Genomic DNA, 21,794 nt, shown 5'->3' with positions numbered 1-21,794 from the left:
TCAAGGAGAGCTTCAGTTCTTGTCACCAACAATTTAGGAAGGTTATCAATGCTAAGGTCTTAGAGAGGGTACAGAGAAAATTTACTAGAATGGAACAAGGCATGTGGCACTTCAGTTTTGTGGGGAGATTGACGAAGCTGGGATTGTTCTCCTTTGAGTAAATTGGGTGATGAGAGATTTAATAGAGTAAATGAGGAGAAATTGTTTCCATTGGTAGAAGGATTAGTAACCAGAAGACACCAATTTAAGTAATTGGCAAAAGAACCATAGAGGAGATGAGAAAAAAAATTAGCAGAGTTTTAATGACCTTGGAATGCATTGCCTGAAAATGTGGTGGATACAGATGCAATCATTTTGAAAGAGAATTAGATAAATACTTGAAGTGGCAATATTTGTTGGGATATGGGAAAAGAGCAGGGGAGTAGAACTGATTTGATAGCTCTTTCAAAGAACTCTAACAAGCATGATGGATGGAATGGCCTCCATCTGTGCTGTTTGATTCTGTGATTCTATGTAAAAGGCCATTGATCAGCTATTGCCATTTTGCACCATCAAGATAAAATCTGCTTTCATGTTAATAACACATCTAGGAGCAGGTGTAAGCCACTTGGCCCTTCAAGCCTGCTCCGCCTACCCCGATAACCTTTCACCAGCTTGTTAATCAAGAATCTATCTAGCTGTACCTCAAAAGTATTCAAAGATACTGCTTCCACGGCCTTTTGAGGGAGAGTTCCAAAGATTCACGACCCTCAGAAAAAATTTCTCCTCATCTGTCTTAAATGAGCGACCCGTTATTTTTAAAACAGTGACCCCTAGTTCCAGATTCTTACACAAAATGAAACACCCTCTCCACACCCACCCTGTCAAGACCCCTCAGGATCTTATATGTTTCAATCAAGTCACTTCTTACTCTTCTGAACTTCAATGGATACAAGCCTAACCTGTCAAACCCTTCCTCATGAGATAACCTGCCCATTCCTGGTATTAGTCTAATAAACTTCTCATAACTGCTAATGCATTTTACATCTTTCCTTAAGTAAGGAGACCGATACTGTACACTGCACTCCAGATGTGGTCTCACTAGTGCCCTTTACAACTGAAGCAAAACCTCCCTACTTTTGTATTCAATTCTTCTCGCAATAAACTATAACATTCTATTAACCTTCCTAATTACTTGCTGTACCTGCATAATAACCTTTTCTCTGTGGAGAGAGAAACAGTTAACGTTTCGAGTCTGTATGACCCTTCTGAGCTAAAGAGAAGTAGAAACATGATGAAATTTATATTGTTTAAGGAGGGTGGAGCAGGTGAAGCTGAATAGAAGGCCAGCGATATGTGGGGGCTAAGGAGAGATTGACAAAGATGTCATGGAGAAGGAGAAACAGGAGTGTTAATGGTAGTGGTAAGGGCTAAAGAAGGTGCTGATAGTGGCATAAAGATAAGAAAGAATGTGTTAATAGCAGAACAAGGGGTAAGCACTCTGTGAAAGAACAACATGGAACAAGAAACAGATGGCCCTTTTGGAAGTTGGGTGAGGGGAGGGGACATGGTAACAGAACATTTGGAAAACATTAACAGGATTGGACAAAGTCAGCATGGGTTTATGAAAGGGAAAGCATGCTTAACTAATCTACTTGAGTTTTTTGAGGATGTAACTAGTAAAATAGATAAGGGAGAACCAGCGGATGTGTGTATTTGGATTTGAAGAAGGCTTTTAATAAGGCCCCACATAAGAGGCTAGTGGACAAAATTAAAGCACGTGGGATTGCGGGGGGGGTGGTGGTGGCGGTAATATACCGGCATGGATTGAGAATTGGTTGACAAACCAGACCAGAGAGTGGGAATAAATGGGTCTTTCTCCAGGTGGCAAGCGGTGACTAGTGGTGTACCGCAGGGATCAGTGCTTGGGCCTCAGCTATTCACAATATATATAAATGAGTTGGATGAAGGAACCAAATGCAATATTTCCAAGTTTGCTGATGACACAAAACTGGGCGGGGTTGTGAGGAGCATGCAAGGAGGCTTCAGGGTGATTTAGACAAGTTGTGTGTATGGGCAAACACATGGCAGATGCAGAATAATGTGGATAAATGTGAAGTTAAAAGCTTTGGTGTGAAAATTAGAAAGGCAGAGTATTATTTAAATGGTGATATATTGGGAAATATGGATGTACAAAGGGATCTGGGTGTCCTTGTACACCAGTCAATGAAAGTAAACAGGCAGGTGCAGCAAGCATTTGGGAAGGCAAATGGTATGTTGGCCTTCATTGCAAGAGGATTTGAATTCAGAAGTAGAGATGACTTAATGCAGTTATACAAGGTCTTGGTGAGACCACACCTGGAATATTGCATGCAGTTTTGGTCTCCCTACCTAAGAAAGGAGAGACTTGCCATAGAGGAAGTGTAGCGAAGGTTCACTAGGATGATACTGGAGAGAGTGGCTCGACTGGGCCTGTATTCACTAGAGTTTAGAAGAATGAAAGGGGATCTGATTGAAACATACAAAATTCTAACAGGGCTAGAAAGACTAGATGCAGGGAAGATGTTTCCCCTAGTTGGGGAGTCTAGAACCAGGGGTCACAGTGTCAGGATACGGGGAAGGTCATTCAGGACTGTAATAAGGAAAATTTTCTTCACTCAGAAGGTGGTCAACCTGTGGAATTCTCTACCATAGAAGGCTGTGGAGGCTGGGTCACTGAGTATATTCAAGAAAGGAATTGATAAATCTTTGGATATTAGGGGCATCAAAGAGTATGGAGAGAAAGCAGGAATATGGCATTGAAGTAGAGGATCAGCCATGATCATATTGAATGGCGGAGCAGGCTTGAAGGACCAAATAGCCTACTGCTCCTAGTTTCTGTCTTTGTGTGGGATGGTGGTTGAGGGAAAAGGGGATAAAACAATGAATAAATGAGTAAAAATGAAAATGTGAATAAAAGTAAGAATAAATTTTAAGAAAGGGGATTAAAAACGGGGTGAAGGCAAGGGGAGAGTGTTCATGGTCTGAAGTTGTTGAACTCAATGTTAAGTCCGGAAGGCTGTAAAGTGCCTAATTGGAGGATGAGGTGCTGTTCCTCCAGTTTGCATTGGGCTTCACTGGAACATTGCAGCAGGCCAAGGACGGACATGTGTGCCTGAGAGCAGGATGGTGTATTAAAATGGCAAGTGACAGGAAGGACCGGGTCATGCTTGCTGACAGACTGAAGGCAGTCACCCAGTCTGCATTTGGTCTCCCCAATGCAGAGGACAGTGAGGAGGGTCGAGGTAAAGGAGCAGGTGTTGCACCTTCTGCAATTGCATGGGATGGGGATGAGGTGGAGGGGAGTGACGGAGGAGTGGATCAGGGTGTCGCGCAGGAAACGGTCCCTATGGAATGCTGCCGGGGAGGGGGGGGTGTGAGAGGAAAATGTTTGATATCCTTTTTCCCCAACCACCACCACCTCTCCCCACCCCACTCCCAAAAGGGCTTTCTGTTTCTTGTTCCATGTTGTTTTTTTCATAGTGCTTACTCTTGTTCTGGTATTAGCACATTCTGCTTTCTTTAGTCCTTACCACTACCATTAACACTCCCTATGTCCTTTTTGTCTATGACATCTTTGTCAACCTCTCCTTAGCCCCAACCTATCGCTGGCCTTCTATCCAGCTTCACCTGCTCCACCCCCCTTAAACAGTATAAATTTCATCACATTTCTACTTCTCTTTAGCACTGAAGAAGGGTCATACAGACTCGATTTCCAGCTAGCTATCCCTCGTACTCTAATTTTTACCTCCTTATTAATCTTTTTTTCATTCTTTGCTGTTCTTTATATTCTGTGCAGTCTTCTGATCTGCCACCCTTCTTTGCACAATTATATGCTTTTTCTTTAAGTTTGATACTATGTTTAACTGTTTCAGCTAACCACAGATGGTGGGTTCACCCCTCGGAATTTTTCTTTCCCATTGGAATGTATCTATTCTGTGCATTCTGAAATATCCCTTTAAAATTCTGCCACTGCATCTCTATGGACCTAACCATTAACTTCATTTGTCAGTTCACTCTGCTTTCAAGTCTTCATAATTACCCTTATTTAAGTTCAAAATACGAGTGGTGGACCCACTCTTCTCCATCAAACTGAATGCAAAATTCAATCACATTATGATTGCTGCTACCTAGTGGTGCTTTCACTATGAGGTTATCAATTAACCCCATCTAGTTGCACAATACCAGATCTAGTTTAGCCTGCTCTCTAGTTGGCTCCAGAATGTGCTGTTCCAAGAAACTATCCGGAAAACATTGTGAACTCCAGACCTTTGCCGATCTGATTTTTCCTCTGTAGATTAAAATCTCATGTGATTGTCGCTGCACCTTTCTGACAAGCTCCCATTATCTTTTCCTTTATACTCTGTCCTACCGTGTAGTTACAATTAGGGGGCCTGTACATGACTCCCACAAGTGACTTTTTACCTTTATTGTTTCTCATCTTAATTCAAACTGCTTCTATATTCTGGTTTGCTGAACTTGGGTCATCCTCCTCTAAAGCGCTAATACCATCATTATTTAATAGAGCCAAGCATCCACCTTTTCCTGGCTTCCTGTCCTTCCTAAATGTCACATACCCTTCAACATTCAGGTCTCAATCTATCATCCTGCAGCCATGTCCCTGTAATGGCTATCAGATTGTACTTATTTATTTCTCCTTGTGCTATCAGTTCATCTGTTTTGTTTCAAATGCTATGTGCATTTAGAAACAGAGCTTTTTAATTTTGCCCTTTTATTATTTTTGTAATGTCTGGCCTTATCTGCTGCTATAATCTTCAATTTATACTCTCTGTACCTTCGTGTTACGTTCTGTTTATCATTTCCCATATTAACACCTTTCTCTCTCGCCTTGTCTCTACTCTTTTTTTTGTTTACCATATCTTCCCAAATTTGAGCCCTTGCCCCCACTATTTAGTTTAACCCCCTCTCCATTTCCCTAGTTATGCAGCTCGCTAGAACATCAGTCATAGCAGGTCTCGGGTACAGACTGTCCCAATGGTACAGCCCCTACTGGTACCAGTGCCCCACGAACCGCAACCTACTTCTCGCACACCAGTCTTTGAGCTACGCGTTTATTTCTCTAATCTTATTTGCCCCATGCCAATTTACACATGGCTGAGGTAATAATCCAGAGATTATTACCTTTTGAGGTTCTGCTTCTTAATTTGGTGCCTAGCTCTTCATACTGCCTATGCAGAACCTTCATACCTGTCCTGTCTATGTCATTGGTATCTACATGGATCCTCCCCCTCCCACTGTAGGTTCCTCTCCAGCCCTGAGCAAATGTCCCTAAAACCCTGACACCGGGCAAGCAACACAGCCATCTGATCTCTAGCTGTTTGCTACAGAAAATAGTGTCAATCCTGCTCACTATACTGTCCCTCATTACCACTATATTCCTTTTTGCACCCCCCACTTGAATGGTTTCTTGTACCACAGAGCCATGGTCAGTCAGATCATCCACCCTACAACCCTCACTCCCGTCCAAACAAGCTGAGAGCACTTCAGACCTGTTGGACAGTTGCAGAGGCTGACACTCTTCCACTGCTGGCCTCTGGACCCCCTTACCTGCCTCACTTGCAGTCACAGCCTGGTTTCCCTGGCCACCTTCCAGATCAGAAGACCCTATCCTAAAGAATGTACCAGCCACATTTTTTTTATGTTCTGCTTTGTACTAAATCAATATGATTGTACACAAATGTTTAATCTTTACTGAATTGCAAAGACTTTATCTACACACATGCAAATAAGTGAGGGCTAACTATCTGGGAATGAATGGCCATTTGTATCTCTATCTGGTATGGCTGAAGAAACCAAAAGGTGGGCGTTCTTTCGTATAACGAGACTCCAGTGAACTCGGCAACAGATTCTACGCTGCAGTAGAACCAGAAATAACGCTGATCAAGTTGAAGGCCAAAAATGAGTTGTGGTCTTCTACTGGCCCTGTGTTCCAATATTTTGGTGATTTATGGCACCTTGGTTGTCAGGAGTTTAATGAGTTCCTTACTAAAGTGAGTCAGGAGCAGTATGGAAATCAACATAAAAGAGAAAAAAAAAATCAGGTTTAAATGTTAGTTGTTTTGATCAAGGCCTGCTGTAGTGTGAGAATTGGAACAAACTTTACAGCACACAAGGAGGCCATTCAACCCATCGTGTTTGTCAGCACTTTGTTAGAGTAATCCAGAGCTGATCCCACTGCACTAGATTATATATCCTTGTATAATGTGTGGAATGTACATAATTTATAAGTACCTATATAATTTTTAATTAGTTATAAAGTACTTTGTTTAAAGGCTGGTTAATGTCAGCTGGTGTTTAACTTGCACTGCCTCCTTTTCCAGTACAGAGCATGCTGCGAACTGCACTGCTAATAAAGCACATTATTAAAATGTGAGACCCACAAATGCCAGACAATGAAATAATACAAAGTAACAGTGGGGAAGGGTGAGCAGGGAAGTATCATTTTTTTGCTCCCCAATATGTTTGTTTAATAAGATCTATTTAATATTCATGCTTTGGCTGCACAACCTTCAAATTGCTGAACACACCCCTACACACATTCCATATAAATCATGAGTATGAGGGACAACTAAATTTTCAGTCTAACTAGTGCATCAAAACTCTTTGTTCTCTTCCTGCCTCAGCCTCTCAAGCCTGTCCTGCCATTAAGTAAGATCATGATTGACCTGTATCCCCAATCCATTTACCTTCCTTGTTCCATACCCTCGATATCATTGCCAAACAAACTGTCAATCGCTTTTGAAATTTTCAGTTGACCCCCAGCCTCAACAGCATTTTACGGGAGAGTTCCAGATTGCTACTACCCTTTGTGTGAAGAAGTGCTTCATGACATCACCAATGAATGGCCAAGCTCTAATTCTGTTACGCCATCTTGTTCCTTCCACCAGAGGGAATAGTTCCTATTCATCCACCCAGTATTATCATAAAATAGCTTTGGCCTTTCAGCTTTTGTTATGCTTTTAAATTTGTGCAATCATAGAGCCATGGTGAGCAGACGGTCTGTTTTCCATATAACACTTTCTTGGTTTGATGTCACTGCATTATTTACTTTGTCTTTTTCTTCCTTGATTGATTTTTATTTACAAGAATTTTAGCTAACTTGAGTGAAAAAATATCTTGTGTGGATGTATTTTTAGTGCGAAGTACTTACTTCATTTACACACTTCCCTGCTCCAAACTCCAGTTTAGTAAAAGCAATGAACTTATTGGGCTGCACACTTTCCCCTTCTAACCTTCCAGCTCTCTAAAAACAGCTCAAACTGGAAATATCATTGTTCCTACATTAAACTGACCACTACATCTGCTTGTTCAGGTGGGAAGTGAAGATCTGATGGAATATTTGTTGATCCCTTTCTTCCCACAATCAGAAAATAGTCTCCAGGCTTGCTTCCACAAGTGACAGCATGTCAAAGTCTTTTTACTTGGATTTGACGAGAAATGAGACGCTCGCCTCTCTGTCTCTCTCTCCGTGTGCCTCTCTCTCTCCCTCCCTGAGTGTCCCTCCACTTTTGTAAGAAAGAAGGGGTGGCGGTATTGGTTAAGTAGGGCATTGTAGTGCTGGAGAAAGAGCATATCCCAGAATCAACCTGACTATAGCTAAGGAACAAAAAGGTGCAATTACATTGCTCGGTGTAGTCTGTAGACCACCAACTAGTGAGACGGGTGTAGAAGATCAAATCTGCAGGGAAATTGGAGAGATGCAATCATTATAGAGTCATTATAAGGGGGACTTCAATTACCCGAATGTAGACTGGGACAGTGGTAGTGTGAAAGGATGGAGAAGGGGAAAATTTCCTAGATTGTTTTTGTGTTCACGAAATTTTTCTACAGCAGCATATGTCCAATCAAACAAGTAAAGAAGCATGATTGGACCTGGTTCTTGGCAATGAGGGTGAGCAAGTAGATCAAGTGTCAGTGGGGGAACATTTAGGAGACAGTGATCATTGTATTGTACGTTTTAGGATGATGATAGAAAAGGACGATAGGCAATCCAGAGTGAGAATAATTAACTGAACAAGAGCCAACTTCAATGAGGCAAGAAAAGAGCTGGGCCAGATAGACTGGAGCCAAAGATTGGCGGGAAAATCTGTAGCTAAACAATGGGCTACCTTCAAAAAAGTATTGGTTCAGGCACAGTCGAGGCATATTCATAGAAAGAGAAAGGCAGGGCAAATAAATCCAGAGCTCCTTGGATGAAAAAGAAGATAGAAATTAACATAAAGACACGGTGCCACACACTCAAGTTCTGTCGAAGGGTCATGAGGACTCGAAACGTCAACTCTTTTCTTCTCCGCCGATGCTGCCAGACCTGCTGAGTTTTTCCAGGTAATTCTGTTTTCATTTTGGATTTCCAGCATCCGCAGTTTTTTTGTTTTTATCTCTGTGAGAAAAGTTATTGCTCATAGAATAAAAGGGGCAGTAGCAATATGGATACAAAATTGGTGGAAAAATAGGAAGCAGAGAGTAATGATCAATGGATATTTTTTAGGCTGGAGGAAGATTTGTTGTGGAGTTCCCCAGGGGTCAATGTTGGGACCCTTGCTTTTCCTGATATATATTAAAGATCTAGATCTTGGTATGTAGGGTACAATTTCAAAGTTTACAGATGATGCAAAGCTTGGGAGTGGTGTAAACAGTGTAGAACTTCGAAATAACATGGACAAGCTGGTGGAGTGGGCAGATAGGTGGCAGATGAAGTTCAATCTGGAAAAGTGTGAGATGGTGCATTTTGGTAGGAAGAACATGGACAAATAGTATAAAATGAGGGGTGAAATTTTGAAGGAGGTGCTGAAGCAACAAGATTTGGGTGTATATGTGCATAGATCATTGAAGGTGGCAGGACAGGTGGAGAGAGCAGCTCTTTTTTTTATTCATTACCAGGATGTGGGCTTCGCAGGCTGGGCCTGCATTTATTGCCCATCCCTAATTGCCCTTGAGAAGGTGGTGGTGAGCTGCCTTCTTGAACCGCTGCAGTCAATGTGGTGTAGGTACACCCATGGTGCTGTTAGGAAGGGAGTTCCAGGGTTTTGACCCAGTGACAGTGAAGGAACAGTGATATATTTCCAAGTCAGGATGGTGAGTGACTTGGAGGGAAACTTCCAGGTGGTGGCATTCCCATCTGTCTGCTGCCCTTGTCCTTTTAGATGGTTGTGGTCATGTGTTTGGAAGATGCTTTCAAAGGAGCCTTGGTGAATTCTTGCAATGCATCTTATAGATGGTACACACTGCTGTTGCTGTGTATCAGTGGTGGTGGGGGTGAATGTTTGTGGATGTGGTGCCAGTCCAGCAGACTGCTTTGTCCTGGATGGTATCAAGCTTCTTTGAGTGTTGAGAGCTGCACTCATCCAGGCAAGTGGGGAGTATTCCATCTTGCTCCTGACTTATGCCTTGTGAATGGTGGACAGGCTTTGGGGAGTCAGGAGGTGAGTTGCTGGTCACAGGATTCCTAGCATCTGACCTGCTCTTGTAGCCACAGTGTTTCTTTGGCTAGTCCAGTTCAGTTTCTGGTCAATGGTAACCCCCAGGATGTTGATAGAGGGGGATTCAGTGATGGTAATGTGATTGAACGCCAAGCAGCGATGGTTGGATTCTTTCTTGTTGGAGATGATCATTGCCTGGCACTTGTTTGGCATGAATGTTACTTGCCACTTGTCAGCCCAAGCCTGGATATTGTCCAGGTCTTGCTGCATTTGGACATGAACTGCTTCAGTATCTGAGAAGTCGCTGAGTGGCCTTGGTGGAACCCAAACTAGGAGTCAGCGAGCAGGTTGTTGCTAAGCAAGTGCTGCTTAATAACACTGTTGATGACCTCTTCATTTACTTTACTGATGATGGAGAGTAGACTGATGGGGTGGTAATTGGCCGGGTTGGATCTGTCCTGCATTTTGTGTACAGGACATACCTGGGCAATTTTCCACATAGCCAGTTAGATGCCAGTGTTGTAGCCATACTGGCTTGGTTAGGGGCGCGGCAAGTTCTAGAGCACAAGTCTTCAGTACTATTGCTGGAATATCGTCAGGGCCCATAGTCTTGGCCCTAACCAATGCCTTCAGCCATTTCTTGATATCCCATGGAGTGAATCGAATTGGCTGAAGACTGACATCTATGATGCTGGGGCCTCTGGAAGAGGCTGAGATGGATTATCCACTCGACACTTCCGGCTGAAGATTGTAGGAAATGCTTCAGCCTTATCTATTGCACTGATGTGCTGGGCTCCCCCATCATTGAGGGTGGAGATATTTGTGGAGCCTTCTCCTCCAGCGAGTTGTTGAATTGTCCACCACCATTCATGATGGGATACGGCAGGACTGCAGAGTTTAGATCTGATCTGTTGGTTGTGGGATTGCTTAGCTCTGTCCATCACTTGCTGCTTATGCTGTTTGGCATGAAGGTAGCCCTGTGTTATAGTTTCACCAGGCATGCCCTCCTGCACTCTTCATTGAACCAGGATTGATCCCCTGGTTTGATGGCAATGGTAGAGTGGGGGATATGCTGGGCCACGAGGTTACTGATTGTACTTGAGTACAATTCTGTTGATGGCCCACGGCGCCTCGTGGATGCCCCTCCTTGAGTTGCTGGATTTGTTCAAAATCTATCCCATTTGGCATGGTGATAGTGCCACACAACATGATGGAGGGTATCTGCAATGTGAATGTGGGACTTCTCCACAAAGACAGTGCGGTGGTCACTCCTACCAATGCTGTCATTGACAAATGCACCTGCGGCAGGCAGGTTGGTGAGGATGAGGTCAGGTATGTTCTTCCTTCATGTTGGTTCCCTCACCACCTGCCGCAGACCAAGACCAGCAGCTTTGTCATTTAGGACTTGGCCAGCTTGCTCAGTAGTGGTGCTACCGAGCCACTCTTGGTGATGGACATTGAAGTCCCCCACCCAGAGTACATTCTTCACCCTTGCCACCCTCAGTACTTCCTCCAAGTGGCTTTCAACATGGAGGAGCACTGACTCATCTGCTGAGGGAGGGCGGTACATGATAATCAGCAGGAGGTTTCCTTGCCCATGTTTGCCCTGCTGCCATGAGACTTCATGGGGTCCAAAGTAGATCATGAGGACTCCCAGGGCAACTCCCTCCCAACTGTACACAGCTGTGCTGCCACCTCTGCCGGGCCTGTCCTGCCGGTGGGACAGGGATGGTGATGGTGGTGTCTGGGACATTATCTGTCAGGTATGATTTTGTGAAGAAGTCTATGTCAGGCTGTATCTTGACTAGTCTGTGAGACAGCTCTCCCAATTTTGGCAGCAGGCCCCCAGAGTTATTAAGGAGGACTTTACAGGGTCGATAGGACTGATATAGCCATTGTCGTTTCCGGTGCTTTGGTTGATACCGGGTGGTCCGTCCAGTTTCATTCCTTTTTTTTAATTACAAAACATGATTCTGGTTGTATTGCTGAAATTTGAGGAGGGTGTGCAATTTTGGAACTTATTTTTATTCCATATCTGATTTTTAATGTTGCTTTATATCAAAACAGTCCATATCGGCTTCATTTATTGAATTACTTGCAGATGTATGTGCATAGCAAACCCCTTGCCCTCATCAGAATAGAGTTCCAAAGAAGAAAAATTCAGCTGATTGATTATAAACTCCTAGATATGAGTTTCTAGGATGATACAGCATCCTGAGATAGAAGATTGAGATTGGTTTTCTAGGCAAATAAAATCAAATGAGACAAAGTACTTCCTTTTATTTGAACCCATTTATTAATCCTGAAGTGAATCATGCAGATAATCATACCTGACTGGTAATTTCCATCACCTTTGACCTGAATGGAAATTTAAGTGCAGCTTAGGCTGGAGCCATTTGAACTATGTACTTACCTGTAATAACTTATGAGCAATTGACACATTGTAAAAAATCTAGTACAGTGAACTTTCCCTGAATTCAAGTTCCTTCTCCATACTTAAATCAGGAGTGGGTTTGGTAAACATCAACCGAAGTAGATCTGCATTCAGTGATCGGATTTACCACAAACTCTGCTGTGTCCATTGTGGGATCAAAGCTTAACAGTTTTGGAATAGCTGCATCATTCTGATGGCATTTGAGTCAGTGAAGTGTTTAAAAACCAAAACTTTTGTTGTTTGTAAAACACATGGAAGAGTTGAGAGCCAGAAGCTCAGATGCCAGAATGTCATCTTTGAGCTTGACAAGTACTTTGTTTTAACTTATATCAGAGATAAAATGTTGTTGCGCGACATTAGTCGTCTCAATTTCTCTGCTCCTCTCACCCATTCTAACCTGTCTCTCTCTGAACTTACTGCACTCCATTCTCTCAGGTCCAACCCTGACATTGTCATCAAACCCGCTGACAAGGGTGGTGCTGTTGTTGTCTGGCGCACTGACCTCTACCTCGCAGAGGCTGAGCGTCAACTCGCAGACACTTCCTCCTACCTCTCCCTGGACCATGACCCCACCACTGAACATCAAGCCACTGTTTCCAGGACTGTCACTGACCTCATCTCCTCTGGGGATCTCCCTCCCACAGCTTCCAACCTGATAGTCACCCAACCTCGGACGGCCCGCTTCTATCTCCTACCCAAAATCCACAAACAGAACTGCCCCGGTAGACCGATCGTCTCAGCTTGCTCCTGCCCCACAGAACTCATTTCTCGTTATCTTGACTCCCTTCTCTCTCCCCTTGTCCAGTCCCTTCCCACCTACATCCGTGATTCCTCTGACACCTTACGTCACATCAACAATTTCCAGTTCCCTGGCCCCTACCGCTTCCTCTTCACCATGGACGTCCAATCCCTCTACACCTCCATCCCCCACCAGGATGGTCTGAGGGTCCTTAGCTTCTTCCTCGAACAGAGGCCCGAACAATCCCCATCCACCACTACTCTCCTCCGTCTGGCTGAACTTGTTCTCACGCTGAACAATTTCTCCTTCAACTCCTCTCACTTCCTCCAAATAAAAGGTGTGGCTATGGGTACCTGCATGGGCCCCAGCTATGCCTGTCTCTTTATGGGGTATGTGGAACATTCCTTGTTGCAGTCCTACTCCGGCCCCCTTCCACAACTCTTTCTCCGGTACATCGATGATTATTTCGGTGCCGCTTCATGCTCTCGTCAGGACTTGGAAAAATTTATTAATTTTGCTTCCAATCTCCACCCCTCCATCATTTTCACGTGGTCCATCTCTGACACTTCCCTTCCCTTCCTTGACCTCTCTGTCTCAATCTCTGGTGATAGACTGTCCACCAATATCCATTACAAACCCACCGACTCCCACAGCTATCTCGACTACAGCTCCTCACACCCCACTTCCTGTAAGGACTCCATCCCATTCTCTCAGTTCCTTCGCCTCCGTCGCATCTGTTCCGATGATGCTACATTCAAAAACAGTTCCTCTGACATGTCCTCCTTCTTCCTTAACCGAGGTTTTCCACCCACGGTCGTTGACAGGGCCCTCAACCGTGTCCGGCCCATCTCCCGCGCATCCGCCCTCACTCCTTCTCCTCCCTCCCAGAAACATGATAGGGTCCCCCTTGTCCTCACTTATCACCCCACCAGCCTCCGCATTCAAAGGATCATCCTCCGCCATTTCCGCCAACTCCAGCATGATGCCACCACCAAACACATCTTCCCTTCACCCCCCTTATCGGCATTCCGTAGGGATCGCTCCCTCCGGGACACCCTGGTCCACTCCTCCATCACCCCCTACTCCTCAACCCCCTCCTATGGCACAACCCCATGCCCACGCAAAAGATGCAACACCTGCCCCTTCACTTCTTCTCTCCTCACCGTCCAAGGACCCAAACACTCCTTTCAAGTGAAGCAGCATTTCACTTGCATTTCCCCCAACTTAGTCTACTGCATTCGTTGCTCCCAATGTGGTCTCTTCTACATTGGAGAGACCAAACGTAAGCTGGGCGACCGCTTTGCAGAACACCTGCGGTCTGTCCGCAAGAATGACCCAAACCTCCCTTTCGCTTGCCATTTTAACACTCCACCCTGCTCTCTTGCCCACATGTCTGTCCTTGGCTTGCTGCATTGTTCCAGTGAAGCCCAACGCAAACTGGAGGAACAACACCTCATCTTCCGACTAGGGACTTTACAGCCTTCCGGACTGAATATTGAATTCAACAACTTTAGGTCGTGAGCTCCCTCCCCCATCCCCACCCCCTTTCTGTTTCCCCCTTCTTTTTTTTTTCCAATAAATTATAAAGATTTTCCTTTTCCCACCTATTTCCATTATTAAAAAAAAACCCACTAGAGCTATACCTTGAGTGCCCTACCATCCATTCTTAATTAGCACATTCGTTTAGATAATATCACCAACTTTAACTTTAACACCTATGTGTTCTATTGTACTATTGTCGTTGACATCTTTTGATGATCTGCTTCTATCACTGCTTGTTTGTCCCTACAACCACACCAACCCCCTCCACCTCTCTGTCTCTCTATCTCTCCGCCCCCCACACACACACCTTAAACCAGCTTATATTTCAGCTCTTTCCTGGACTCGAACTCAAGTTCTGTCGAAGGGTCATGAGGACTCGAAACGTCAACTCTTTTCTTCTCCGCCGATGCTGCCAGACCTGCTGAGTTTTTCCAGGTAATTCTGTTTTTGTTTTGGATTTCCAGCATCCGCAGTTTTTTTGTTTTTATAAAATGTTGTTGATGGTTGCCACATACTGGGTAGAGAGTGGACTGTGAGACACACATACTTGGTCCCTGTGTATCAAGAACTGTATTTTTAAAGGCCCCAGCTGATTACAAATTAAAAATTACGAAATCTAATTATTTGTTCTTGTGCTCGTTCATGCACCACTACTATTCCTACAGCTGTTTGACTGCAATAGAATTAACACATTTTTAAAACTATCATATCCTTTCTTAATCTTTGATCACCATTCAATGAGTGTAAATTTCTTCTAACTTTTTGTAGACATTTTAGATAATGTTGCAAGCTGACTTTGCCAATGGCGAAATGAGCTGAAGGTTGAATAAAGCTCTGTATTTGCATGGGTGTGACTCCTCTTGTCATGTCAGATTATCTGCCCAAGATTCAGGTGATTGGCTACTATTACAGCTTGCCTTTCCCAGTTAAATGGAAAAAGTCTTGAGTGAAGCATAAACACCAGCATGAACTGGTTAGGCTGAATGGCCTGATAGCGTTGTATATCTTATAAATTGCATTTGAGCCTTGATTTAGATTGCTGTCTGATCACTTCCAGGTCTACATTATTCTGGGTTGCTTTTTAAGTGAAAGCCTGATGAGAGTTTGAGTACTGCATGAAGAGCTGTATAATCTGAATTATTAAACATATATTAGAATTCACTTGGTATAGAGATCCACAAAAACTATATTATGTCAACTAACGCAAGAGTTAACTAAGCCATAAACTTGTTATATGCCAGGCCATAATGTAGTATACTGATTAACTTTCCTAGCTACAACCCAAGCTTTGCAAATGCACAATTCTTAAACCATTATATATTTTTGTCTTTTTCTTTCTCTCTTCCCTTATGGTTGAGGTGTACACTTCTAACTCCATAAACATTAAAAAAAACAAATTAATTCACTTGAAGTGATACAGTTTCACAATGCCAAATACCTCCTGCTCCCTGTATCATGCTCAAGTGTGTGCTGGCAATCTAGTCAACTACTGCAGGCATGACAGCTGCATCCAGTTCTATTTATCTCTCTCACTTCACCTCTAGCTGACACTTAGGTTGGCGAAAGTAACCATAGCCTCTGCCAAACTCAGCACATGGTTGTCATCTTATTTCCAAATACTAACCAAGTTGCATTAACCTTAAGTACTCTTATTTGGAGAACAGGTGATTGTAAATTCCTGTTTCATATGCAGCTCGCTTGTCGAACTCATTTCAAAAATTAAAGCTTTGTGCAAAGTTTAGCTTTGAAATTGCAGCTTAGGTTGACAATTTTTTTTATTTTGAAGTATTTGGTATATTTTCACTAAAAAATGCACATTCTAGTTTTCTGGGCAGTACAGCCTTGTCAAATGGTTGACGTCCATTCAAATCCAGATTTTCTCTCTCCTCTATTCTAGTTGCTGCTCCCAGCTGTGGTGCTTATTTCTTTTTTAAAATTCCTTTACTGCAGACATAATTTTCCTATACTTCCTGGTAGTTCTTTTATACAGCTAACTGGACATTAGTACTGTGAACTAGTGTCCTGAATTGTTTATTGTGCTGTTTTGATTATTTTTGTAAAAACTTGGTCTTAGTAATGCCAAATTAACCCTAGTTCTCACCATTCAGCATTAGAAGTTACTCTTCTGAATCCCCAGTAAATAATCCAGTTTTTTCCCCTGTACCTTCAGTAGGTTGCCTTCGTTTGCCTTGTCTAACTTCATTTTCAGTTTAAGATTTGTAAGCTGATGGAAGTCGAACTAACAAAAACTTAATCATCTTGTTCATTTGACTGTTCTACTAAATGTTTTATTTAGCTGTTGTTTTTAATTCAGGTGATTAAGATTTAGAAAAGCAAAGCTCCCAGGTGTTGCAATATCTGTTTGCGTTTTGTTTTGGTTGTTATGTACCATGAGCTTAACCAGCTCCTTCCAGTACCTTGGGCTAGTCACAGGTTGACTGAGATACTATTTTTGGAACAGATCACAAGAATGAATGCAACCAGCTTATTTCCATGATTCAATGAAGTTCCAAAGATATATCTCTGCCTGAGTTTTTCAGAACACATCCTATGAGGTGTTTTGAGCAGTAAGTGGTCAGTTTCTAAGTACTCTAATTCATTGTAGACTCATTACCTCCCTTGGAGTTATTTCTTCATTATTTCAACTGGAATAACAGGATTTCACTTCGAAAGAGCTGGCATAGACTCGATGGATTGAGTGGCCTCCTGTGCTGTACTGTCCTATGAAATTTCTTGCCTCTTTTTTTCCCTGATAATTGACCTGGAGGCAGAATACTTTACTTCTCCCCCCTAGCTCTCAATGGATCACCACTAGAGAGTCTCAACTATGAGGAGGGTGTTATGTGAATTATCTTTAGTTGGAGTTGAAGTAAGGTTGTGTGTATGAAAACCAGCTAACTAAAACAAACTAAATGTTCAAAATAAAGCTGAAGGACTTGTTGGGCCAAATTGCCTCTACCTATTGAAATTCAAAATTTTCAGATTTGCCTCCAACCCACACTCCTGGTGAACCTTTTCATTGGACTTTAATGGAGATATTGCAAGCAGCAGCCTTGCATTTTAGAACAACACAAGAGAAACCATCGCATCTACCCCATTTTGTACTTGTGCTAAGTTCTTTCACCAGAATTTCATTTCTTATGGTAAATTTATTTTTTTCCCTTTGTATTTTTAAGAATTTTCTTTTACATTTCTAGAAAGAGACGTGGAAAACTTCGCACAGAAGAGCGGGAATAGTATGTTGGTGATTTTTTTTTTTCCATTTTAGTTATCTCTCCCAAGATCTGTGACAATATTAACATCTTTTTAATTCGCATGATCTCTGGGTTGAGGTGATACTAATGTTTCTTAAATACAATAAGGGTGCTCCTGGTGTCCAAATTTCCTTTGGCTTGTACAGTATATGGATTCTGTATCTCTATAAAATAGCACCCACCCCCTATTCGTGCTCACTTTATACTGCCCATGTGAGAAGCTGTAGTTAATTTAAATTTAACAAACCTTGAATTTAACTTGTGTTAAAATGCTATGTGTCCAAGCAATTGAAGATTTTCTTGCTAATCTCACCTCCTGTCTTGGGGTTCATGGACTCCAATATTTCTATCTATTACTAAATAGATAAATAAATAAATAGATAAACCTGTAACATAAGAGTACTTTGCAGGTATGCTTAGGGATGAAAGGCACCAAGTCAGCTCATGAATGATTGGGGGAAATGACTCAGATTTGGTTCAAGGGATAGCAACACATGGAAGCTGGGTCCTTCGTGGCCCTAGGCTGAAGCTTCAGAGGAACTTGGAGGAGCTTTGGCTCCCAGACATGCAGTGTTCTGGCCCACTGGCACGTGGACACGCCCTGGCTCTCATGAACCAAACTTCCAGCTATGAGTGATAGCTCTACTACCTTGTGGATATCTCAGTAGAGTGAGTCTAAGGGAGTAATCGCTGACACAGAATCTGGAGTGGAGCTCAAAGGTGGACTGATGTCTAAATATGCCATCTTTCTGGAAACTTCTACAATGAAATCGGTGCCAAACGTAGTGCTTTGCATTCGTTTGACTTAACCGGAGATGTGGAAAGGGGACCCCGACGTTTGAGCAGCCCAGGATCTCCATAAATTTTGCCCAGACTTGCACCCTGGAGAGGGTTTTGCTGCATAACATTAACACAACATGGGAGACAGCAGTTGCAAGTGATGAGCCCAACTTGATTGATGCAGTGGACAGTGGGACAGACCCATTGTGTCCCACTGGTCAGCCACTACCCACCTGCAGTCAGGCAGCCTCTGACTTGTAAGACATTGACCTGCCATGGTCCATCTGTTTCAATGGTGTTTGAAGCTTAGAATCTCTGCTCAGCAAATGGACGGAATCCATCACACCAGACAGACAAATGAAACGAATAAAAAGGAAGGAAATGCCAACTCTTCAATTTGCAAGCTGGAATGTCAGGACTATGTGCATGGGATTGCCAGACGACTTGCAACTAGTTGTTAATGCACACAAGCTACTGTGATGGACATGGAATGGAACTTGATAGGCTGAACATCGACATTGCATCCCTACAAGAAACCAGGCTCGCCAAGAGCGGATGACTGAAAGAAAAATGTTACACATTCATCTGGCTTGGGAAGAGTTCTGAGGAAACGCATGAGCAAGATGTAGGCTTTGCTGTAAGGAACCCTTTTATCTTGATAGAAGGCCCACAAATGGTTCAGAACGTGTTCTCTCCATCCACCTTACTACTCAAACCGGGCCCTTTAGCCTCATGAGTATCTATGCTCTAATGCTGTGCTCCACTACAGAGGTGAAAGACCAGTTCTGTGAGGAGCTTGACACTATCAGCAGAATCCCCAAGTCAGAACCTCTCTTGCTTTGAAGCAAGGGTGGGTACAGACCACGAGGGTTGGCCCTCCTGTCTTGGACATCATGACTTGGGAAAGATAAATCAGAACATATAGCCTCAAGACCTTTGCTGCTGTCACAAGCTTTGTATAACTAATACCTTCTTTCAGAACAAGCCATGCCATAAGGTGCCCTGGAGACATCAAGATCAGGACATTGACACCAGCTGGATCTGATCATCACTAGAAGTGACTCTCTGGACAGCATTCTTAACACACACAGCTGTGGTACAGATCATTCCCTGCTGTGCTGTAGGGTGAGGATGCAACCTTTGAAGGTTTTTCATTCAAAGCAGAACTGCCATCCTTGTATCAAGTCAGCCATACTGCCTGTCCAGATAGGAATTAACAGCTGCGCCCTCCAGCATTCCCCCACAAAGCACAAAAGTGAAGTAGAACTTACTTAATACACCACCTATAATAGCACAATCCAACATATGGGAAGCAAGAGTGAAAAATGCTGACTGGTTCAAGCCTAAAATCACTGCTGGTACCTATCAATGAAGCCAAGCAGCCTGCTGTCATTAATTACAAGAGAGATCCGAACGAGGAAAACTCTGGACAGTTCTTAGTGCATTCAAAGTAAGTTCAACAGACTGCTAGGTGGTGCATCAATGACTACTGGTTACAACTTTGCTAGAATATCCAGATGTCTTTCAACACAATGTCAGGGGCACGAATCAAGGGATCTAAAAGGCAGCAAATCCAGCAGCAAAGAAAACTACTCCGTTGAAAATAAAGGCAGGGGAAGCCATCACTAACTACAGTTGGAGAGTCTATGGAATTCTACCTTGACTGTAGCCTGGTACTCTGGGAAAACACCGTCATTGAGGAAGCTCCAATCACCATAGAAAACCTGCCTGTCATGGCAGAGCTTGATGTTGAACCCACAGTGGAGGAGCTTGCCATAGGCAAAGCTCCAGGTGGTCATGTTATACTGCCTGACCTCATCAAACAGTTAACCTGTACTCCTGCATCATCTGCACAGACTTCTGTCACTGCTGAAGGAAGGGGGCAGTGTCCCAGGATATACGTAATGCAAAGCTTTGACCCTGTACAAGAACAAGGGTAACCGTAGTGATTGCAACAACTATTGAGGCATTTTCTCTGCTGAGCATCGTGGGAAAAGTATTTGCCGCAGTGCTCTAGTCAAACAGCAGATCTTGACTGAACGCCATCTACCCTAATCCCAGTTGTTTTCAGAACTGGGAGATTTACAATTGACATGATCTTCATTCCAGCAGCTGCAAAAGAAATGCTGTGAACGAAGGAGACTACTATACGTTGGCTTCATCGGTCTCAGCAAGGCATTCAACCATGTGAGCAGAGGCTCAAGCTGTTGGAAAAAATTGGCTGTCCACCAATGTGATCTCTTTCCATGACAACATGATGGGGAACGTCAGCTACAACAGGACAATTTCAGAGCCCTTTTGAGAGCCACAGTGGGTTTGAACAGGCTTGTGTTTTAGCACTGGCACTCTTTGGCATACTCTTCTCTTTGCTGTTGTCAAATACCTTAAGGTCATCTACAGAAGGTATCTGCTTACACACTGGAACTGACAGAGAAAGCTGTTCAGCCTTGCCCGTCTGAGATCCAAGGCAAAGATGCACTAGTCCTCATCAGAGATTTGCTTTGTGGATGATGCCACTCTGACGTTCCATAATGAGGACCACCTGCAGCTGCAAATGGACACACCCTTTTCATGTCTGTAAAGAGTTAGGTTTGACCATCAGCATCAGGAAGATAAATATCATGGCCTAGAATGTTGCCATACTGCCATCTATCAGCATTGACAATGTCTTGCTGGAAATTGTTGATGGCTTTACAGGCTCCACAAATCACCAGCAATCTGTCACTTGATACTGAAATCAACATGCATTGCAGAAGCTGCAGCCAAGGAAGAGTTAGGAACAATGATTGAGAATGTCAAACAGCAAGTCTACCAAGCCTGTTTCCAGTGCACTCCTCTACAGTGTTGACAACTGAACAGCACGTGCTTGGCAGGAGAAAAGGCTGAACGTTTTCCACCTTCACTGTCTCAGACCTATCCTTGGCAGGACAAGGTCACCAGCTGGGGCAAGCTAATTCCGTCATTCATTGCTAAGTCAATGATGCCTGCACGCTTCGGCTCCATTCATCACATAGCTAACAACAGTCGTACATCCAAAGACCTGTGTAGTGAATTGGCAACAAGATCACCAGCTCCTAGGATTCAATAACTCCACTATAAGGGTGCCTTGCAAGTGAGATATTGAAGATGGCAGACACTGACAACTGGGGGATAATTTCTGACAGCCATGGTCTCCGGAGGCTGAGTAGTTTGGAGGGCGTTGGAAGCAGGGAGCAGAAATGAAAGTTTAACTAGCCAAGAACAAGGCCCAAAGGAAAAACAGGCCAACAAATCATACACTTTCTCAGCCAGTCTCCCTCTGCAGCAAATTTGGAAAAGATTGCAATGCCATAGTGTTGCTCCTGAGCCATGCCAGATGATGCTTAACACAGCTTAGACCATGGTGCAATTCATCATCTCATGAGATGGGAGACTGCCACAGACTTTAGTAGAGGATTAATCATCATAACAAAGTACTACAAAGAAAATTCTTGATTCCTGTTTGAGCAAAAGAGTATATTAATCTGTTTAACTTGGTGCTTTTGCAGATATGAAGAGAGCAGAAGTCAGACTGAAGGAAATCTGACTTTTTGGCTTAGATAAACATT

At 43.4% G+C, this 21,794-nt stretch overlaps 1 protein-coding gene across 7 annotated transcripts in view; it reads left to right on the top strand.

Moving 5' to 3' along the window:
• The window catches only part of LOC121277832 (CSC1-like protein 2), a 290,835-nt gene that overhangs the window by 142,823 nt on the left and 126,218 nt on the right, over positions 1–21,794 (top strand). For 6 of the 7 annotated variants that reach the window (XM_041187512.1, XM_041187510.1, XM_041187509.1 and 3 more), the window contains one exon: positions 17,371–17,409. The exons of the other annotated variant lie outside the window; for it this stretch is intronic. In XM_041187512.1, coding sequence (XP_041043446.1) covers positions 17,371–17,409 — 39 coding nt within the window. The remainder of the gene's footprint in view (positions 1–17,370; positions 17,410–21,794) is intronic. 7 annotated transcript variants of the gene reach the window in all.

This window comes from Carcharodon carcharias, chromosome 5 (assembly GCF_017639515.1).
Source record: "Carcharodon carcharias isolate sCarCar2 chromosome 5, sCarCar2.pri, whole genome shotgun sequence".
Lineage (NCBI taxonomy): Eukaryota > Metazoa > Chordata > Chondrichthyes > Lamniformes > Lamnidae > Carcharodon > Carcharodon carcharias.
This window is presented reverse-complemented; position numbering and strand designations above follow the sequence as displayed.